Genomic DNA, 22,349 nt, shown 5'->3' on the forward strand with positions numbered 1-22,349 from the left:
TACATGATGTTAAGCAGCAGTAATCTAAACATTTTCCTGTCTGAAAATATTTAGTTAGTTGAGTTGCCATACATTATCTCCTAATATCTTTTGACATTTCTGTTACTAATTACCTGTTTACTTTTAGGGTGGAATGTACATGTTGCAGCTTGTGGACACCTATGCAGCATCCTACTCTCTTGTTATAATAGCCATTTTTGAACTTGTTGGCATTTCATACATTTATGGTAAGAAAACAATGTGCTATATATCTAGATCACACAGTGATAAGTACATGTGAAAATGTGTTGAGTTGCACACAACTAGTCCCACTTTTAGAAACAAAAGACTTTTATCATTTAATGGTTTGAAAATCAAACATTTCTCTGGAATTTCACTCAGACTAAGAAAACTGTAATCTTTTTTATATTACTGCAGCTGGACTGCTTAGATAAGCAAGTCATTTGTTATAGATAGCACTTTGTTAAAATTAAAGTGGATGTTCAGTTAATAGCAATATAGGCTATATAAAAGTAATGGTGAGGCATACCAGCCAGATCAATTTGTGTGGTACACAAATAAGAATATAGGTTCACAGTAGCCAAGGTTTAGGTTCTAATAATGGCTTAATAACGATGGTACACTCATGCACTTTTAGTTTGTATAAATACAATTAGTAAGTCATATAATGTTTGTAAGCAATACAAATGCAAAGTGTGTTTGTATGGAAAGGCACAAGTAATATAAAGAATTTGTTCTTAGTAGATAGCACCCACTGCTTTTGTCTGAATGCCTGCTTTAAACAATTTGAATAACTTAATTAGGACAATGACCTGTAATAATAGCCTATCAGGAGCACACACCTTCTCCCCACCAGTTATCTTGCAATACACTGTGAATTGCAAGAAAATAATATGTCTTGGATGTATGGAAATTTCTGCCTCCAGTTTTCAGAGAGTGGCATGAAGTATGATTTTTTAACAGTATAATATCCAGGTTTATGTTGTCAGAAGACTCTGAAGAATTCAAGTTTTGAAGGCTGCAATCTTCAAATCAGCTACCTTAGAAATCATTCCACCATGGGCACTAAGAATGCTATTCATATATAATCTGGGAATTGCAGTCCCTTCATGTGTCTGAGTCTTGCTTGCACATCTCCAGTACCTTATGATTGTACATGTGAAATATGACATGACCACAACCATTTCACTCATATCTGAGATTAGCATTTTCATAGTTGATGGCTGTGCAGGCACGATGTTGCCTACCATATTTAATGTTAGAAATTAAGCACTGTCGTTAGCCCTGCTCTTCCTTTTCTGAAAATGTACATGTCTTATCTCTCATTGTTGGAAGATTAGAGAATACATGAAAGAAGTTATTTTATATTTTCATTTATGAACCTTGCAAGGAGGCTAAGAATACAGCACTCTGCTGTCACGCCAGTCTGTTCAAGGCTATCTGGTTTCTTCTACAATATATACTGATATTGCAGTTAAGACATTCCTTTGTGCAATTAAGAAATATTTTGTGACAGATCTTGTAGGGAAACTAGAGTTTCTGAGTGTGTGATATGTTTGGTAGATTGTAGGCGCAGATTGTCTGATTAACTGGGGGGGGGGGGAATCTGTCAGTCAGTTGAGCTTATTCATTTAATTTTCACCTCCACAAAGTCATTTCTAGAAATACACCAGTTCCTGAAATTTTAAGAAAATAGGAAAAATAAAAGCTCATGACTTTAGAAGTGGAGTATGAAAAGTTTTGACGTGAATATAAAGGATATTTACTATCATCTTGGCATGGTGGGGTTTAAACAAAAGTCAACTATCTTGATAAGCTGATCAGAGATTTGGTAGTTGAGGTTTTGGTAGGTGAACCAGCAAATCCATTAAAAAGTAGCACAAATCTCTGCACAAAACTAAGTGGTAACCAAGAGCCTTACAGGTAAGGAAGTGGCTGCTTTTGAATAATTCTTTTTCAGCTTCTTTCACATTATGCCACCAGATGTCCCCAAGACCATCCGTGCTGCCTGTGATTCCTTTCTCACTGACTCATTGTCTATATCAGAGAGGATCTCATGCTCAGTTCCCATAAACTCTTGGCTAATGACAGCTGCTTTATTCAGCATGAGAAATAAGCAGGATGGCCAGCGGAGAAATAACCTATGAATTGTCTCTTTGTGCACTTCTATGTTATGGATGTGGAGAACAGGGGCTATGACTCTTGGATTCCCAAATGGGTCCTGCTGTCACTTTCCCCACTCCTCTTCATAAAACATGCTTGCACTATAAGTCTGCAATGGCACCTCTGTTCATTTAGTCACGCTAACAACTGCAACTGAATTCTTTTGTGTATGTGCATCTGCTGCCTACATTGGAATTAACGTGTATCTTCATGTGCCTATTTGAACCCAGATGGATTTCTAGAGAAGGGCAGAGTCCTGCACATTCATGAAGTTCCCACTATTGTAAGAATAGGTATGCTGGATCAGACCAAAGGTAGCTATCCCAGTGTCCTGCTTGCTACAGTAGCCAACCCTATGTATTTTGGAAGTCTGCGAGCAAAGCTTGAAGGCAATACTCCATTGCTTCCCAGTGACTGATATTCATTGGCATACTGCTTCTGATTTGAAAGGCTCTATATAACCTTTACAGCTTGTAGCCATTGATTGATCTATTGTTTCCACAGGCCCTTTTATTTTCACTCCCTTTCTTAAGGATTTGCAGCATAGCATTTTCACCGATACTGTACACTACGTTTTTTTACTGACAAGAGCACTTTTCTAGCTAGTCACTACCTGTTCATTTGGGATCTTTTGTCTCAGTGTGCATCATTTCACACACACATGAAGTCCCATTTGCCATTTTTGTTGCTTTCCGTTTTGGTTACACCCTTTTTTTGGAGCTCTTTGCAGCCTAAAAGAGTTTTCATAACTCTGAATAATTTGATGTCAATTATGGCAGATGGTGATCTATGAGCGCTTTGGGTTATTTTCCAGTCCAAAGCCAGCAGTGAGAAAGTCCTGGGTTTACACAGGCAGTGTTGACTGGATTACAGGCAATCTAGGAAATTGCTGGGAATGTAAAATGATTCCCGAAGGCAAGCTAGTAACTGAACTGTGACAAGCAGGGAGAGGCAGTCTGAGAGCAGCTCAGCCAATGCCTGAGTGATAAGTTGTTGTGATTGAGTAGCCCAAGCTAATGTTTATAGTACTTTTGATGCCTTTCATCAAATGAACCCTACTGGGTTGGTAGCTGGCCACCCACAGCAGTGGTGCTGAAGAGTATGAGATAGCAGGGCAACAACCCTTCCTTTTGCAAGATGCTATATGCACAGGGAGAATAAGCCTTTGAGTCTCACTGCCATAATCCAGGCACTGGGTCTCGTAAGAAGAAATGAGAGATCTGGATAACTGAGGCTGTACCATGTATGACAAATACGGTCTCACCATTTAAGACAGCTTTTCCCAACCCGGTGCTCTTCAGATGTTGTTGGTCTACAGCCCCAGCCAGCATGGCCAATGATCAGGCATATCAATGTAAGAAGAGGATCAGGCCAATGGCCTATCTAGTCCAGCTTCCTGTACTTACAGTGGCTAACCAGTTGTCTGTGGGAAACCCCAAAGCAGGACCTGAGTGCAGCCACACTGTCCCCACTTGAGATTCCCAGAAGCATACTGCCTCTGACAGTGGAGGTGGAACACAGCCATTGCTGCAAGTAGCCATGGATAGCCTTATCCTCCATGATAGGAATTGTAGTCCAGGACATCTGGAGAACATTAGTTTGGGGAAGTCTGTTCTAAGAAATTGCCAGTTTCTCACAATCAACTATTCCTATTGGTAAAGGAACCAAGTCATGTTTGGAAACCAATTGATGCTCGCAGCCTGTTTCCATGGAAACCAATGGAAGCCATATGTGTCCTCATCCAATAAAATTTGGAACAAAATAAGCTGCTGACAGATCTCTGAGTCAGAAGTGGGGAATATCCATAAAAGGATTGTATAGTCTGTAGATTTGTGATGAAGTGAGGTTCTTCTCTCTCTCTGCCTGTACCTTTTAACAACAGCAACTGCAACACCCCAAATCGCTGCACCAGATGTTGTTTATGAAATGGGTGATTGCGTACTGCTGTATGTCTCAAGAAGGAAGCATTAAAGTGTCAGGCATCTCTCTTTACATCTTCCAGTTTGACTTACTGTAAATGAATTGAATACTCGCTGGATATATTGCGAGGCATTTCAACTTTAAGACCCGCTTATAAGATTTGTATTGCCCCTTTGTGCTATTTTATTGTAATAGAAACACATTACAGACCTAGCTGGAAGTGGAAAGAATTCTCATAAAACAGCATCCTTACAAGCTATAAGAAACTCGCACTTAGAGAGAATACAAACTGGGTGCTATTCCTGCCTCTAGCAGAGCATTCCTGGCTAGCCATTTCCTCCAGCTCTGCTGAGGGATTGTTGAGAGTCAGCTAAGCTGGTTTGCTTACATGTTTAACTGGTAAATTGGAAACTGAAAGTTTCAAAAGATCAAGAGTTCAGAAGAGTCAGGAGTTCCTGACTCTTCTCTCTTTCATCCTGAGACAGATTATCAAGCAAGATTCAGGGATGAGTTGGTGGATTTCACAGCTCTGTTAAGCATAAGCATAAGAGAGCTGAGCTGAGCGACCCAAAATAATCTGAGAGACTTGGTAGTGCATCCTTCCTTTCTCTAAAAAAATATTGACCCATCCTTACCCTGGAAAAAACTGACCAGTCTTGCTTCTTCCCTTTGTCTCACTCTTGCTCTTCACTCTTCACTTTCTTTTTCCAAACCCCACTCTTCTCCTCTCTCATTGTCCTCCACTTAAACTGTCCAGCCAACATTACAAGTGGTTTTCTTGCTATCAGATTCAAAAGTCTATATTCTAACCTTGTCCCACCTGATCTTTCTGCTACCTTCTATACATCTGACCTTCACCCTGACTACTTTCATACCTTAGGAACGTAGAATTAAATAGCTCAGCATTGTCTACAGTGGTTCTCCTGAGCCTTGGGTGAGAGGGTTTTTCCTAGATGCTAGGGACTGACTATGGACTTTTTGCATGCAACAACATGTGCTCTACCACTGAGCTATCACCCTTCCTTTCGGCTTTCACAGTTTTGTTCTCTTCCTGTCAGTTTGCTTACTCAATAATGCCACTTGTGGGGTGCTCATCTGCTTCACCCCACTCTGTCTGGCTACTTCAGGGGTCTGCTCTTGGTCTTCACTGTGCCCCCTATACACTGCCTTGAGTCATCACAGCAAATGTCATGGATTTTACAACCACCAGTATAACGATGACACCTAATTATACCTCTCTGCCCCAGAACTGTCCCTCTGTCCAGTCCTGTATACCCAATCCATCTGATAAGTCTGCTTCCATATCTTCTCGTCATGACATACTCAACGTGTCCTTCGAATCCCTTTCCCACTTATTCACTCTTCATTTCCATCAGCAACATCACTGTTCTCCATTGACAGTGCCTTGAGGGTAGGAATCTCTCTATTTTTGTCTATGCAACTCAACCCAGCACAGGGGTCACTGATGGTACCATAATACAAAATCCCTGAAATATATTGACTCTCCTTGTGTTGACAGGAATTCCTGCAGGATAACAGCTTTTTTTTTCTGGGGGTACTCAAGGGTATGCAGTACTGGCACCTTTTTTTCTAGAAGAAAAGCACAGAAGAGAAATCTGCTTGAGGCCGGTATGGCTGGGTGGAGGGGAAATGGATGAAAGCAGCATTGGTGTCTGAATGGTGCAACAGCACTTGTAATGATTCTAGGCCATTTGGCCCCCATTTAGGCTGCAAAATGCCTTGAACCAGAACTGCCTCTGAATCTTGACTGTATGTCAAACCCCTTACTTTCCCTCACATACACATTATTACAACTTGGCACATTTAATTGGTAAAGTGCTTACAAATTATTACTCCACAACATTTGGTCTCCTAGATCAGACAGTTCTGTTCTTTTCTAGCTCTCAGTATGTCCTTTCAGAGTCTGTGCTGATGTTATGTTTTCCAGCATGAGATTAATAACTATGATGGGAAAACATGCACAAAGTGGCATTCAACAGTTCGTGTGAGTGTAGATTATCTTCCTCGCTGCCCTTCCTCCTCCACCTCAATGGATCAGCCGATAGCTTTGCAAGTGCATTCAGGGTTGTGCATGTATGTATATGTCTGTGAGGTAGAATAAGACACTTCTTGTAGCACTTCAGTCACTGGTCTTCACATATGATTTCTATCATAATTGTACCTATATTAGGAAAACCTAGCCTAATTTTAGTTTTACCGAGCATTTGCCATAGTTTGCCATATATAAGGATTTGTCTAAATTTGAAATTTGAAGGACAAACCATCTTTAAACATATTCCTCTCTGTGTTGATGCCATTGGGTGACCTGCTGTGCTATCACACCAGTCTGCAAGTCACCTGCCAGCCTTTGACTTGCAATGCCTTCTGTGCTATCCAGCCCTGGCCTTTTCCAAGTGCCATTGCCATAGCTGCATTAACCCTAATACCTTGCAATCTTAAGATGACTAATTATTAGTAACAAGTGTATCTGAATTCTCCATCCCCTGACAGCTTTGGACTAAATTCACAGCACTTCAGGTTATTTACATCATAGGCTTTTGAATAACAGTCCAAGACATTTTGGGGCCTGAGGCAACAGAGACAGATAGTGTATCCCCATGGTGGTAAAAATATTGTAATAAACTAAATACTTTTACTGCCCTTTAATGTCTGGGAACATAAGAAACTTAGAGCAGGGATGGGGAACCTGTGTCCTTCCACATGATGATAGGTTCCAACTCCCATCAGCCCCAGCCAGCATAGTCCATGATTAGGGATGGTGGGAGTTGTCATCTAGCAACACCTGGAGGGCATTAGGTTCCCCATCTCTATTCTAGAGCATCAGACTAAAGGTTTATTTAGTTCAGCAGCCTCTTTTCCACTGATAATTCTGGGAGACTCATACATAGGATATGATGCAACAGCACGTGTTGTTTGGCCCCTCCAATTTTGTCTCACAAGGAAGCTTATAGAACAATATTGTATTGTGAGGTCTGTCCACAAGTTACACTTAACACAGGTACAAGCTGTCTTGACATATGTACGAGTGTTTGTGTGTGTAAAAGTGTACACTTGTTGCTTTGTAAAACAACCAGGTGTTCTTCCACCCTTTAAAAAGTGATGCTTTAAGCAAGTGTTGCTCTCTTAGTGTAATGTGTTTACATGCCTCTAAGCAGATAAAACAGCATGTCTGTAGGGGGAAGAAAGCCTTTCTAAAACATCTTAAAAATGCTTACAATTCCTATTCTGTATCTGTAATATGAAACTGCTAAGAAACATTTCTGTGCTATTCATGTCTTGACCACTGAGTGGCGCGAGTGAAATGTCAATCCTTACATTTGTTGCTTACTCTTACTCTCTCCACATTGACTGTTGTTACTGTGAAACACTTAATATTTACAGAAAGAAAACCCATGCCTTCATATTTTTCTCATATCCATTTAAGCCCATGCTCTAAACTTTGAGACTGAGTTAAAACCATGAACTAAGCAAATGTATTTGGATTTCTATTCAGTATTTATTCCCAAGCCTTTATGGCAGTTATCTTTTCTAAGTATCCAAAAGGGCTTGAAATGTGTATTTTTGAAGGAAAGCTGGCACGCCTACTGCTTTATTGTCAGTGATACAAGTTTAGGAAATAACAATAGCTCTAAAAGTTGTGAGTTGTGATAAAATACCTGGCAACCTTGGACTGTAAATATATTTGAAACAGAAGTCTGTTCCTTGTTTATTTCTCTTCTGCTGAGATCCCCAAGTAGCCCTTTTCTTTGTAAATAAATTTATACTTCATGCTTATGTTGCTTGCCTGTACAACTCAGCCACATTTAACCATCAGAAAGGCTTTTGAAACTGTATAGAAACCTGCACCACCTGCTTAACTGGAGGTGAAACTGGGATGTGTTTACACCCCGTGAACAGCAGCAATCATTATTTCAAATGTCTGTCAGTTCTCAGTGAAATCTATCACCTGGCTCCTGCCTGTGTGACAGTCCGTCACAATAATAGGTGATGCTCAGACTGATCATTGTAGCAGTAAATTAAGATAGGTAGGATGTATGCCCTATCCTGCTTTCTTCTTCCATACAAATAGGCCTTTTCAGCTATTTAGCTGAATTAGAGTTTCTCAGTTCCGTGCTGCCTATGGAAGCTGATATGTCTGGATGCTAATTCTGCCCTTGTGCACGCCCAGGTTTTTTAGGGGTACAAAAGAAGCTGCGTCTTGCGCAAGCTCAGACACACACACACACAGCCCCTATATAACTGGTGTCCTGCTTGAAACAAGCTGCCTCAGTTTTGTGGCATATCTGTACTTCAAAGTATAAACCTTAAACTAGTAAAGCCATGATATCAATTTAGACTTGAATAAATGTATTCCCCTGGTCACCCATAGGAGAGCTGTTAGTTGTCCCCTGTGTTACAGAAGCCCAGGCATTTAGTGTCACCAGTCCCACTCTCTTCCAGCAGAGATTTGACAGGCAGCCTCAATTTTGACTTTCAGCCATTTCTTGAAGTCATTTTTATTTCACCAGGGCTTTGCAGCTATTTAATTAATACCTTGATTATTCAGTCACCTTAATCGGCATTGCATAGTTGTTGTTGTTGTTGTTGTTGTTGTTGTTGTTGTTGTTGTTATTCTAAACTTTAAAAAGCAGCCATAGGTGATCAGTGTTTTGGACCAAGTCAAATAGCAGCTTTGGGGTAGAGAGAGAAAGATGATTTTTATTAGAATTTTGACATGGGAGAAAGGGTCATTGTGGTCCCAGTTCTGACCAGACACACCCACTCCCTACTGGCGACTGTAATTTAAAACTTCCAAGTAAGAACCATACAACGTCAAATTACACATTTAACGTATGGTAAAAATGTAACTTAGCATGTTTACTTATCCAGGATATGGTCTTGAAGGCACATAAGACTACAACCTTGCTGAAGCTAAGCAGGCCTGAGCCTGGTCTGTGCCTTGACATGAGACCTCCTGGAAACCACAATTATGCCACCTTGGATTCCACAACTGAAGCAAGGTGGAATATAAATCAAAACAAAAACACCAAAATGTAGTATGGTACCAATACATTTCTTCTGAATTTACTTGGGGGGGGGGGTTGGCTAAGCATTTTTGTACAGGTCACAAAGGATGTTTTTTTGTTGTTTTAAATCTCCCACATTGCTTAGTTGAAAATCAATTTTTCACCAGCTTGCTTCTCTTCTCTTTTTAATAGTGCATAAACAACTTCTGAAAGTGATACATTCCAGGTTAAAAGGCATTCTTAGAGCAACTGGTAGAAGCATCCTTAACAGTGCATTCTGAGCCATGTCTACTCAGGAGTAGCTTCTACTGGATTCAGTGAGGTTCACCCCCAGGAAAATGCAGTTAGGATTGTAGCCTTCAGAGGTGCTACCTAAACTTGCAGTACCATTTCTCTTTTTCTCTCCAAATACGCTTTCAGCTTGATGTGTTATGTCTCTTAACACAATCACTAGTTTACCACTTGAGTAACATATTTCTCTGTGTATTTACTGTTTTTAAAATAACAACAATAAGCAGGTAGTCTTTGGGTATTTAGTTCTAGTTACATGTTCTATTCACTGAGCTCTCCAGTTTTTAAATTAGAAAAGAGGGGAAAAAACCTTTTCTAAGGCTTGTTTCATTAGTTCTGTATTGTAATCCTACCCCAAACTGGCAAGCATTCCACATGCATACACAAAAAACATTAATTTGCCATTTTCTCAGATTAAGAGTGAATGATTAGTAAGGCGCTATTAGGGCTTCACACTGCATGTCATAAATCGCATGCATAATCCTCATTTACTTTATTGTGAAATGCAAGGCAATGCACAAAGAACTATAAGCCAGTGGAAAAAAAGAATCATTTTTAAACTAAATTGCTTTCATCCACTTCTCTCTGCACCCTTGCCAGAATAATCAAAACTATCTTTATTTTTATTCTTCCTTAAGGACACAATGAATGCTCAGTTAGTTTCTTTCTGCAAGAATAGCCTCAGGAGAGAGAAGTAAAATTGCGCTGTTGCTCATTTCTGCTCTTATATCTGTATTTTGTACTTTTATTTAGTTTAAATTATGAACCGTTGCATGCCAAGGCAGTTCAGTATAGACAAGATGGATCCTGTCTACCAAAAGTCATTCCTCACCAAGTCATTCCTCACAAATACTCCTTGTTCCTATGTCTATTGTTTATCTGCAATTAACCAACACTCATATTGTGTAGTGCTGTTTGTAAGCCAGTCACATAACTGCTCCTACAAAAACGCCAATCATAGTCATCCTTCCAACTCCATGGATGGAAGGAGATTGGTTTCTTCACCTCCTACCTTTGGCCTTCACATTTTGTGGACTTGTACTCTTTCCCATGCTGAGAAGGAAAACAATGCGTTCTAGGAAGCAAAGATGGGGAATGACACGTTTAGATATTTAGATATGGCCCTAAAAAATCCAGTGTTGGAAATGGAATTGGTCACAATGTCTTGTTCCCAAGGTGGAATTTTGATCTCCTACTGGAAATTGGAAATGACATATTCTCATCCATTTTATATGTCCTTTGTGGCAATGTCTAAAGGTGTTTCACAAGTGATTATATCTCTCTTTGGACATTCTATTCCTTCTTGTGATTAGAAAAGAAAGGGGGAGACGAGAGAAATATGCTAGCTCAGCCCCTTACTGCTGTCCTCACCACCCTCCTTGAATTCAGAGCATATATCTGCAGCAGGGAGTCTGTTCTGCCCAGAATTTATACCCTCCCCCCCCCAAAATCTGGGGTTCCTACAGGGTGGAAAATGCTCCTTGCTTCAAAGGTTATCTCTCCAATGCATGGAAGGTGATGGGGATGGTGTGTGTGTGTGTGTGTGTGTGTGAAGCTAGCATGAACAGAATGCCTGGATAGAATGGTACAATCCTATACATTTCTAATCAAAAGAAAGCCCTACTGAGTTCTTGGATTGCAACCTGCTAGTTTGGTGTTATGCAGAAGTAACACACTATATTCAGTGTGTCTAGCTAAAGCTTTGTGTTCTGTTTTTACTTGAAGGGGACCTAAACACCAAAACAGAGAAGTTACACATTTTATTTTGTTTCAAGGTGGGAGGGTGGGGGTTCCTTAACGAGTGAATATTTCATGACAGTGGCAGTTTTTCAATGTTTTGTGGGGGTTTTTATGAGACAAACATCTTACCAGGCAGTAGTAAGGAACAGCAGTGTGAGGAATAGCTATGAAAAGGCTAGGGGGGGGGGAAATCACGCTGTCCAATTGTTATCTAGTGCAAAATAGTGCTGCGCTGCTGTATTGCACGTTTGAAAAGAAAGCTGCACCAAATCAATATTAGTCCCTTTTTATTAAGACAGAAGGCACCTGCTGTGTGCATAGAACTGGTGCAACAAACTAGATAATGTGGCAATCTTGTGAAGGCATAGCAAACAAAAGAGGCAATGGACTGAAATAATGTGAGAATTACAGTCCTGACTTTATTACCTACGTCAAGGGAAACAGTTCTATTGATACTGGGGAATATTTTTCTGGATGAATTTGTTGTTGGTGTTTTATCTAGTAATTTTTGTTGGCATTTTAGTTAATATTCAACTAAATTTCAGTCCTTGACACCCACTTTTTAATAGTGAAGTCAATATGTTATATCCAAGATAGTGTTACAAGGGTTTTTTTGGGGGGGGGGGAGGGAGGAAGTAGAGTATGCCTTGAATTCCTTCTAACTCCTGGATCCAGCAAGTGTTAAAATATAAGCCAGGCTAACTTCCTGATGAGGTGTTCGCCTGGGTGATGGGCCATTATGGGCAACAAAGGAAAGGGGCCCTGTGTGAGATGATAAATTCCCCAACTTGTGGATAGTTAGAAGGGCAAAGCCAGAATTTGCAGGGATGTGGGTAAGAAGAAAAGCAGCAATCCAGAGAGAGAGAGAGAGAGAGAGAGAGAGAGAGAGAGAGAGAGATAAAGAGAGAGAAGCGGAGGAATATTTGTTTTCTGTTTGAATTCAAGGCTGCAACTATGGGAGAAACAAGACCCTTTGGGGTGTTAATGCTGTGAACGCCTCCACCATAGGCTCAGTGTGTATAAATTTGTAAACCATATATCATAAAGCCACCCGGGGTGCCAATTTGAATGAAATTTTTTGGGGGGTGGGGCAGGTAAACCCCGCCTTGCATAATTGATCACAAGATGTGATGCATGCACATTATTTGAATGGCAATGCGTACCAACTTGGGGGGCAGCTCAAACATTTTATGGGGGGGGGGCTGATGTGACCTCGGCCCCTATGAAGACACCACTGTGCCTCATCCCAAAAGGAATCTCACACAGTTTGGAGATGGGGGTGACATGCAACAATATTCATTCATTCATTCATTCATTTTTTAATTTCTATACTGCCCTATACCCAAGGGTCTCAGGGCGGTTCACATAAAATATCAAATACATAAAATCAAAACAACAACATCAATAACACTCCGCCCAAAGAGCCAGCATTTTAAAAAGAGTATAGGATGTAGATCAAGTCAGGCAATGGCCTTGTTAAAAATGAACGTTTTTGATGGGTGCCTAAAGGTGTATAGTGAAGGCACCAGGTGAACCTCCCTGGGGAGAACATTCCACAGACAGGGAGCCACTGCAGAGAAGGCCCGTTCTCATGTTGCCACCCTCCTGACCTCTCGAGGAGGAATTTCATGAAGAAAGGCCTCAGAAGATGATCTCAGGGTCCGGGTAGGTTCATATGGGAAGAGGCGGTCCTTGAGGTATTGTGGTCCTGAGCCATTTATGGCTTTATAGGTCAAAGCCAGCACTTTGAATTGGGCTTGAAAACTAATCGGTAGCCAGTGCAGTCGGACCAGGATTGGTGTAATTTGCTCAAACCGTCTTGCTCCAGTGAGCAACCTGGCCGGTGAATTCTGCACCGGCTGAAGTTTCTAAACCGTCTTCAAAGGCAGCCCTACGTATAACGCATTGCAGTAATCTAACCTTGAGGTTACCAGAGCATAGATGACAGTGGTTAAGCTATCCCTGTCCAGATAGGGGCATAGCTCAGCCACCAGCCGAAGCTGATGGAAGGCACTTCGGGACACTGGGGCAATCTGAGCCTCAAGCGACAGCAAAGGATCCAGGAGTACCTCCAAGCTACGAACCTGCTCCTTCAGGGTCACTGTAACCCCATCCAGAGCAGGAACTTTGATAGGATTTGCATTGTGTTAAATAAATACATTAAATATTATTTTGCACATCCTGAACTTTGTTTTAGAAGCCTTTCTCTCAACTTCTACCCAACCTATTTGTCTGTAGAGGGGATGTTAACAACCACGAACAACAAACAAAATCTGGCCACAACTATTATTCTGATTTCACCAGTTACAGCAGAATCATTACCAGCCTGACTAATAGAGCTATGTGTTTTCAGGGACTGGGAGGAGGAATGATTGTGTTTTTTAAAAGTTTGCTTTCAAGGGAGCAATTCCACAAACATTGCTGTTGTGTGTAATTTCCATTCATTTCAATTAAGTTTTCATGAATCTTCATTGCCACAACAAGGAACACCACATTTTCTTTAGGGAGAAAATGAGAAAAATAAATATATGATCCTGCAGAACTGTAGCAAGTAAAATGGCATAGGCTTTATCTTTTGTGTTTCAAAATATGGGAGGAAAAGCCAGAAGTATATTTAATATTTATTACAGTACCAATTTTGTGAGTGTAAATAATTTATTAGGATGGCTATCCATATAATAACCCACATTATACCATATGGTTAGAATGCCTCTTGAAGAGTTGGGCTGACAAGTCAGAGTGTCTGTTCCCATAATTAGACACAAGGGAGATCACAATAGCTATTTTGTAAGCTGCAGCCTAGTCTCTTTTGCATTTTGGATTTACATTTGTTTGTTTTACAGGCTTGCAAAGATTTTGTGAAGACATTGAGATGATGATTGGATTCCAGCCAAGCAAATTCTGGAGAGTCTGTTGGGCTTTTGTGACCCCGACTATTTTAACAGTAAGCATCAGGAAAAGGGGGTTTCGATTGAGAAGGGAAGACTATCCTGCAACATCTGTTTCTTTCTGACACTTTTTCTTCTTCCTCACTGCTAATCATGCAATAATAGCCGCAACATCTGTTAGTTAAACCTGCTACTTTCAAATGAAACAAAAAGAGATTTCTACAATGTATTTAGAGAACAATCATACCCACATTCACCAATGTTGATGGGGGTAGGATTGCATGTATTTAGCTCTCTTCCAGCCTGCATAGGTGGAGACAAGTGCCACCAGGTGGGTTTTTACTGGGGAGGGGGGAGCTCCACCATAACAGGGTGGGGAAGATGTCCTTGTTTTATTTAGTCAGATGGAAAACTACTTCCAGCTGTAGCCAATGGGAAAGCCCTGACACTGGGTGTGGTGGAGCAGGGTGTTGTAGCTTTGAACACACTGGATCCATAACCCATGGATCCCTGTGTTTGGGGCCTCTCTGCTACACAAGCTTGGAATTACAGGAAACACCACCACAATCTTCCACTCTGGCGAGTGCAAGCTAGAGGGCTTTGGAGCTGATGGATCCATCATTCTGCTCCTCCCTAAGGATTGTTCTGCCAAATACTGCAGTGTAACTTATCCAAGCTTCTAGTATCACGGAATAATCTTTATTCATTTAGATGGCTGCTTTCCCTTTATTTGTGATCCTTGTTTTCTGTTATTCCATACAGTGTGTGTGTGTGTGTGTGTGTGTGTGTGTGTGTGTAAACAACTTGTCTAGATGGGGATGATGAGGCACCAATAAATTCTCCAAAACAAGCCCTATTGAAATGCACTGAAATGAAGTAACTTGCTCTTGCATAGCTCCTGTTTTGAAATAAATTTCAGTGGTTGTGCTTGATGTTCTCACTCATGCATTAATGAAATTATACTGTGTGCAAGTATGAACCAAACAAGGATGCAAAGTATATATATAAATATAGGGTTGTTAAAACAAAAAAAATTATTCCTTCCAGTAGCACCTTAAAGACCAACTAAGTTAGTTCTTGGTATGAGCTTTCATGTGCATGCACACTTCTTCAGATACACTGAAACAGAAGTTGCCAGATCCTTCTATATAGTGAGAAGGTGGGGAGGGGTATTACTCAGAAGGGTGGTGGGAACCAGACGTAACACGGACACTGGCACCAGAGCCTGCAATAAACCCAGATGCCAACTTTGCTGCCACATACACCCGGACAACACCATTACTGGCCCCAACAACATCACACATACCATCTCGGGACTATTTAATTGCTCATCGTCTAACATTGTATATGCCATCAAATGCCAACAGTGTCCTTCAGCTCTCTGTATCGGACAAACAGGCCAAACCTTACGCCAAAGAATAAACGGACATAAATCGGACATCAAGAATCACAAGACAGAGAAACCAGTAGGAGAACACTTCAATCTCCCAGGACATTCTATACAAGATCTCAAAGTAGCTGTTTTACTACAAAGGAATTTCAGAAATAGACTGGAAAGAGAAGCTGCTGAATTGCAACTCATTACCAAACTTAAAACCATGGAGAGACCTGGTCTGAACAAAGACATTGGATTCTTATCTCATTATACATGACAAAGCCATTTTTCACCTTCTCACCCCTTGCTTTTTCCTGTAAGACCTATTGCAGTCGTTAAGAGTCGTCAACAGGCTCATCACAGCTATCTGCCAATCACCCATTCCCACCACCCTTCTGAGTAATACCCCTCCCCACCTTCTCACTATATAGAAGGATCTGGCAACTTCTGTTTCAGTGTATCTGAAGAAGTGTGCATGCACACGAAAGCTCATACCAAGAACTAACTTAGTTGGTCTTTAAGGTGCTACTGGAAGGAATAATTTTTTTTGTTTTGACTATGGCAGACCAACACGGCTACCTATCTGTATAGGGTTGTTGTTTTTCTATTGTAAGCTTCAGTTTCATCATAGGTTAAATGACAGATGCTTCATATTGCAGTAGCTGCAGTCCTGCCTGTAGTTAATGACTTACTTTAACTTAATAAGTTAGGCAGTATGACAGCTGCTTTGTAGTGAGCTATCATGCTGAAATGGCAAGTATATGTATATCAGAATCATTTGGGTGAGGAAGCAAAGAGGCCCAGGCAGTTGACCTCGCCCAGGTGGCTCCAGTCAGTAGCAGACAGTTTGCTGGGTCAGAGCTGTCATCCCAACACTGGTGATGCTGCAGCTTACCTGAGTGGTGCAAGGTAGAGCCAGGTCAAGGCTGTGTTGATGCCCTGGCAGGAGCACCAGATTGGCTCTGATGGTTCATCCATGCAGCCTTGACTTGGCATCACCCTGTCCTGCCGTGCGGCATCCCATCAAGGAAAGCTGCAGCTTTGCTGGTGTTAGGACAGCTCCACCGTACCATACCAGCCCTAGCTGTACAGAATCTCACCCAGTGTACAGAATCTCACCATGAATAAGCACCTTGCACCATCACCTGCTCACATAATATAGGGGGAGCCCTAAGTCCTAAATATTTCCCACAGTTAGCACAGGAAAAACAGCTGTGTGGCACTGGGAGGAATGAACACATGCAGCCTAACCAATGTGAAACGCTGAACCTAATTGTATTTGTCAGTTTGGAAAGGGCTAAAATCTCAAGCTCCAGTTTTGCCAAGGCGCTCACAGACGGAAATGAGCCTCATGGCAGTTGATAGGAGGAGTGCATTTGAGTAAGCCATATGCTTAAATGCTCTGTTGAACAGAGATGCCATCTTTCTAAGAAGTGAGCTCGTTTTTGAGGCTGGGTGGAGTAATGTGTTGCCAAGTGTTCATTTCTCTCTAGAACAATGGCTGCTCTCTTAATCAAGTTCACTTACTGAAATTGAGTCATTGTGACAAACCTTTCTAAGTAAACATGGCTTTGCTTTCTGTGCACAGCTAATGTATTCCAATGCAAAGCACAAGATACAATTTTTTTAAAAAAAATGTTTGTGCAATTTAGCAGCAAATGATTCCTAGTGCCACTAGGTGCCACTCTGTATCAGGAGCTTCAATTTTCCAGTGCTAGATATATTCTCTCTCTCTCTCTCTCTCTCTCTCTCTCTCTCTCTCTCTCTCTGTGTGTGTGTGTGTGTGTGTGTTGTGAGGTGCTAACAGAAAAAGGGAGGGGAAATCCATTAATATTTCTGTAGTCGTCAAGGTCAATCTGCAAACTGCTAAACAGTGTGGCACTCACATTATCATCACTGGGGTGGGGGAATTGAACAAAGGCATTTATTATATAAGCAGCCATAATCACATATGCTTCCTGACATCTCTCCTATTTTATTGCAGTTTATTCTTTGAAGTATTATGGGGATACCTTTGTATTTTAGAACAGATTAATAACCAATTTCAGAATTCTAAAGATAGAAGGGAAGAGCCATTTGTTCACATTGCCTGTAATCTGAATCCCTGAGGAAGGAACACCCTACACTTCCTTCTGAACATGACCCTATACTATTATATTCTCTTAGCACCTGTTATTTGCACTGAGATAAAAGAATCCTTCATCACCATTCTCCACATCTGAACAGCTTATTGAAGGTAGAACGTTTTAAACCCTTTATGTCCAAGTGTTAGAACCTAAAGCAGTCTGTTTCTTCCCAGACTGAAAGCCTAACTACAACAATTAATCCAATAGTTTAAAAAATCAGTACATTTAAGCATTTCTACTGTAGATTAAAGTTAGTGGTACAAATCAGAGATACAATGGGCAAGGATATTCACACATGCATACAACTGCTGTGAATTTTGTCTCTCACCTCTTCCTCCCTCCCTCCCTCATCAGCTCTTTGCTTTCTCTTATGAATTGGGAACGGCATGTCTCTGTCAATAGGTGATTATTATTTTTATGAGAAAGAAAAAGTGTGATGGAGGTAAATGAGTTGGCTAATTTAAGACCAGTTAAAGTAATAAGATGCTATCTTTGAAAAATCCCACTAAAATCCAGGATATATTAATGCATGTTAGCAGACAGAAAGGTAAGCAACGTGTGTGTTCAGATGCTACATTTAAATAGCTAACATAAAGGAACACCCTGACCCAGAAATGGTTAAAATTTGTATAGTATTGTTGCATAGTTTTATTCACTTCCTTTTGGAAAAGCAGAGATGATTTAGAGGTACAAAAAGACTTTACTATTCCCACTAAACATAGATGACATGTTGACCTGATTACCCAGACTCCAGGCACAGGACTGCGAGATCACAACATGGAAATCTTGCCTGTTTTTTATTTTTTTAAAACTAACTAAAACTAAATATTTACTTTAAAAAAATGGTGTCGTCGATTGCAGAATTGCATCAATATTGTTCTCCAAATTTATTGCCACCTGGACAGCAGCAAGCAATGCTCCCAGAGTTCATCCGTTTGCTATTTACAGATTGTGTTCTATAAATGAAAAACTTTCGGACAAAAAAATTCCACAAAATCTATTTCCTTCTCCTCCTCATTATTGGGATGCTCTTTTGTTCTAGCTAATGGGGGTGGGGTGAGAGGCCCTGTGTGATTTATCAGACATAAACCAATCCAGGAGAGAAGAGGTAAGTGCCCTTTTTATGTCACAACGCACATAGTTTTGTTTTGAGAGATTTTACCACTCCAAGACTGGCTTGGAGTAGAACAATACCCCACAAAACTATGGTATATATTTCAGTTTTAGGCTACCCTGTGTTACCACACGTCACTTGCCCAGTCATTTTAGATTATATATGATATATTGGTAGGCAGATGGGGTTGAAAACTACCCAGCAAAACTCAGCAAGGTCAAGGGATGCCATTGTTCAGTACTTCAGCGTGATGTGGTGAAGGTCACTGTGATTATCACCAGATGAATTCTGGAAATTTTGGCAGATTCCAGCTGCAGAAATCCACATCTGCCAGGGGTTCTTCCCATCTCTAAGTCCAGGCATGTTATTGGCCTGTGAGGGAATAAAGCAAAAGAGTAAGCTAGCTGGTCATGGCAATGTATCTTCCCTAAGCAAGGTGATTCAGGTGAACTGTGGTTCAAGATTAGGAACCTAGGAAACTGGCTTATTCTGAATCAAAGCATTCATGGTTCCCATTACTAATCTCATCAACTGTAATATGTTATTCTCAGCTGTACCATATCTCTGCAACACGTCTCCAATAAGCAAAGTTGCTATCACACATGCAGAAAAGAAGTGCAGCTGTTTGAAGCATGGTCTGTCAACCTGCTTTTAGTCCTATCAGATGTGACTGTGTAAGGTCCAAATCTGATGTTGCATTAACCTCTTACTGAAAAAAGACAAAATTCTGGTACCTTGCTATGGTCCACGGGGTGGAGCCTAAGGGTTCAGGGATGAAACTTCATTAGGAAAAGACCTTCCCACTTGCCCAGGCATTTTATATTATATGTGGTTTTTGCAATTGAGTTCTATTTGGTTTGTAGCTATGTTTGTTTGTTTTTGTTCGTTTTGCCTTCTTGTATTTTGTTATGCTTATTTGTTTGCTTTAAATTGTATGTTGTATAGCTGAATTTCATTCATGCTTTAGTACACCAGCCTGAAATCTTTTGATGCGTGGCTCAGAAATCTGATAAACAACAACAACAAAAAAAGGTGCAGATCCTTTTAAAATGTTCTGCTCATATAAGGGGCTCAGCTATTGTATATGCTTACGCTAAGCAATATCAGCCACACAGATTTTCAGATCACAATCCATATTTCAACTGGGTTACATTCTCTGGAAAGCAGCGAATGGCCTACACAAAGAACAGATTTCTCCACAAAGTTAGCTATATCACAGTTCAAGTTGTGTGTGCGCATCATATGATCCAGGATTTATGTGTGATGTAGGAAACACACACACACACACACACACACACACAGAGAGAGAGAGAGAGAGAGAGAGAGAGAGAGAGAGAGAGAGAGAGAGATATGAACATAGCTGTCAACTTTCCCCTTTTCTTGCGAGGAATCCTATTCAGAATAAGGGAATTTCCCTTAAAGGGAAAAGTTGACAGCTATGGCTATGAATTATACTAGGAGTGGTTGGTGTCCTAGTTGCTCCTTTGTAACTGGCTGATGAATGCTTCTTGCTCCAACCTCTTCTGTTCCTGAGTAGGTGCTGAGTCCTGTTCTGGTGGCAGAGATAGGTTGCATTGCAGCCAGACTGGCAGCAAACTGAAAACTACAAGCAGGTTGGATTTGCTTTATCAAAGGGCTGCCCCCTCTATCTAGCCCTGTGAGGGGTCTGCCATTTGACTCAGTTGCTGCCTGCCACGTGACCTCCTCCCCTCCTCCTCCTCCTCCTCCTCCTCCTCCTCCTCCCTGCCACCATTGCCTCTTGTGGGTGCAAGTGAATGAGGCTACCAGCAGAGGCAGCTTGCCTTCTCACTGCCTACCTTCTTGTCCTTACCTCCTGGCCTGCTCACCACCTGCAGTCCTCAGCACTAATAGCATCAGTTTAAGTGAATAACAACGTCAGAAAAAGAAATAATAATATGGGGGTAGAGGGGATTACACAGGAAACAAAATAGCCTTTTCCACCCTTGTCCAACAGCAGGGAAAGATTCCCAGATCCCCTAATGTGCCTTGTTCATTTTTGTTGACATGAAGCTGCATGTATGTCCCCACCCCCCACCTTTAAAAAACAACAACAAAGCAGCAAAGAGAGGCTGTGTCTTTAAGCTGAGGAAATGTTGGAGAAGGCACTGCCCAACTCTTTCTCTTCCAGCCAAAATCTACCCCTTTTCTGCTCAGAATCACCCTAGGTGACATTCAGAAGACATCTTAAGGCAGCCCTGTTCAGGGAAATTTTTAATGTGTGATATTTTAGTGTATTTTTGGTTTCTATGGAAGCTGCCCAGAGTGGCTGGGGAAACCCAGCCAGATGGGCGGGGTACAAATAAATTATTATTATTATTATTATTATTATTATTATTATTATTATTAGGTCACTGTCCTACATAAGGGAAGAAAGATACAGTATGCAACAGTACCATGTGTAGAGTTCTGTTCATAACAGAGGAAGTTTTTCACACTGATAAACATGCATATAGTGCTGCACATAAGACTGGGAGAAAGCCAACCTGCGTATTTCTTGTCTTTGTCTTTGTTCAGACTAATATTAGATGTAACTAACATTTGCTGTATAGGAATAGTTAAGGTTGCTTTTAAATGGATCTACATCTCACGAGTTGTCATTTTTTATATATGCATTAATGGCAACAGTGTTATAAACCTTCTGTGTTAAATTATGGTAAATGTAGGCAGTTCATAGATGTTACTGAATTATGCACCAGCAGAAGCAGATGCATTGCTCTATATACAGTAAGTGCAATGAAATAATAATACAATTACATTCAGTTACACTGCCAATAGATTGCATAATAAAGTTTTTTACTGTAGGTACAAAGTTTTGCTCTCATTCCCACATGTAAATATAACTTGATTCCATTGATGTCTGTGGAATTATGCTAGATTTACACTGGTACAACAGAGGCTCTGATCTGATTATAAAAGTATATTTATTGTAGTATAATGATATGGCCTATTTATGTGCACTCATACTGTTTCAAATGAATCAAATTGTGTGTGTATGTATAATGTACTCATACATTTCGTAAAGTTTGTATCCAAGTGTGTTTGCTGATTTTTTGTGTGTGTTTGTTTACCAGTTCATCCTTTGCTTCAGCTTCTACCAGTGGGAACCCATGACTTATGGCAGCTACCACTACCCAGGCTGGTCTATGGTACTCGGATGGTTGATGCTAGCTTGTTCTGTTATCTGGATTCCCGTTATGTTTGTGATAAAAATGCACATAGCTCCTGGCAGATTTATTGAGGTAAGTCTTATACCTTCTCTTCCATTTTTAAGGATATAGGATAAGGTTGGCATCTCACATGTTTACACCAGTTTCAAAAACAGTGGTTAGAAAAGGAAAAGAATCACATCCCATTAAAATAATAATGATTCAGCACTGATGGAGTGGGGATGGTCCACATTGACTTAGAATATATTGTTGCACATGAATCTTCAAGTGGTGTGTGATTCCTGGAGTTCCAGGCCCTTACCCAAGGGTTTGGTTTCCATGGAATGAGGGACAGTGGAGATTATGATGTCTTTATGAGATCTGGTTTATTTACACATATAGACAACGTGAGCCTACGATGGAGAGGGTCACAACATTAACACCCCAGAAGGCCTTGCTTCTCCCATAGGCACAGCCTTGGATTCAAATAGAAACCAAGCATGTCTCTGTCTCTCCAGTTTCTGCCTGCTTCTAGCCC

General features: G+C 40.8%; 1 protein-coding gene across 1 annotated transcript in view; it reads left to right on the forward strand.

Annotated features, from left to right (window-relative positions):
• SLC6A5 (solute carrier family 6 member 5) overlaps window positions 1–22,349 on the forward strand; it is a 67,197-nt gene that overhangs the window by 40,512 nt on the left and 4,336 nt on the right. The window contains exons 13-15 of the mRNA XM_053389132.1: window positions 128–227; window positions 13,985–14,085; window positions 21,737–21,904. Coding sequence (XP_053245107.1) covers window positions 128–227; window positions 13,985–14,085; window positions 21,737–21,904 — 369 coding nt within the window. The remainder of the gene's footprint in view (window positions 1–127; window positions 228–13,984; window positions 14,086–21,736; window positions 21,905–22,349) is intronic.

This window comes from Podarcis raffonei, chromosome 1 (genome assembly GCF_027172205.1).
Source record: "Podarcis raffonei isolate rPodRaf1 chromosome 1, rPodRaf1.pri, whole genome shotgun sequence".
Taxonomy (NCBI): Eukaryota; Metazoa; Chordata; class Lepidosauria; order Squamata; family Lacertidae; genus Podarcis; species Podarcis raffonei.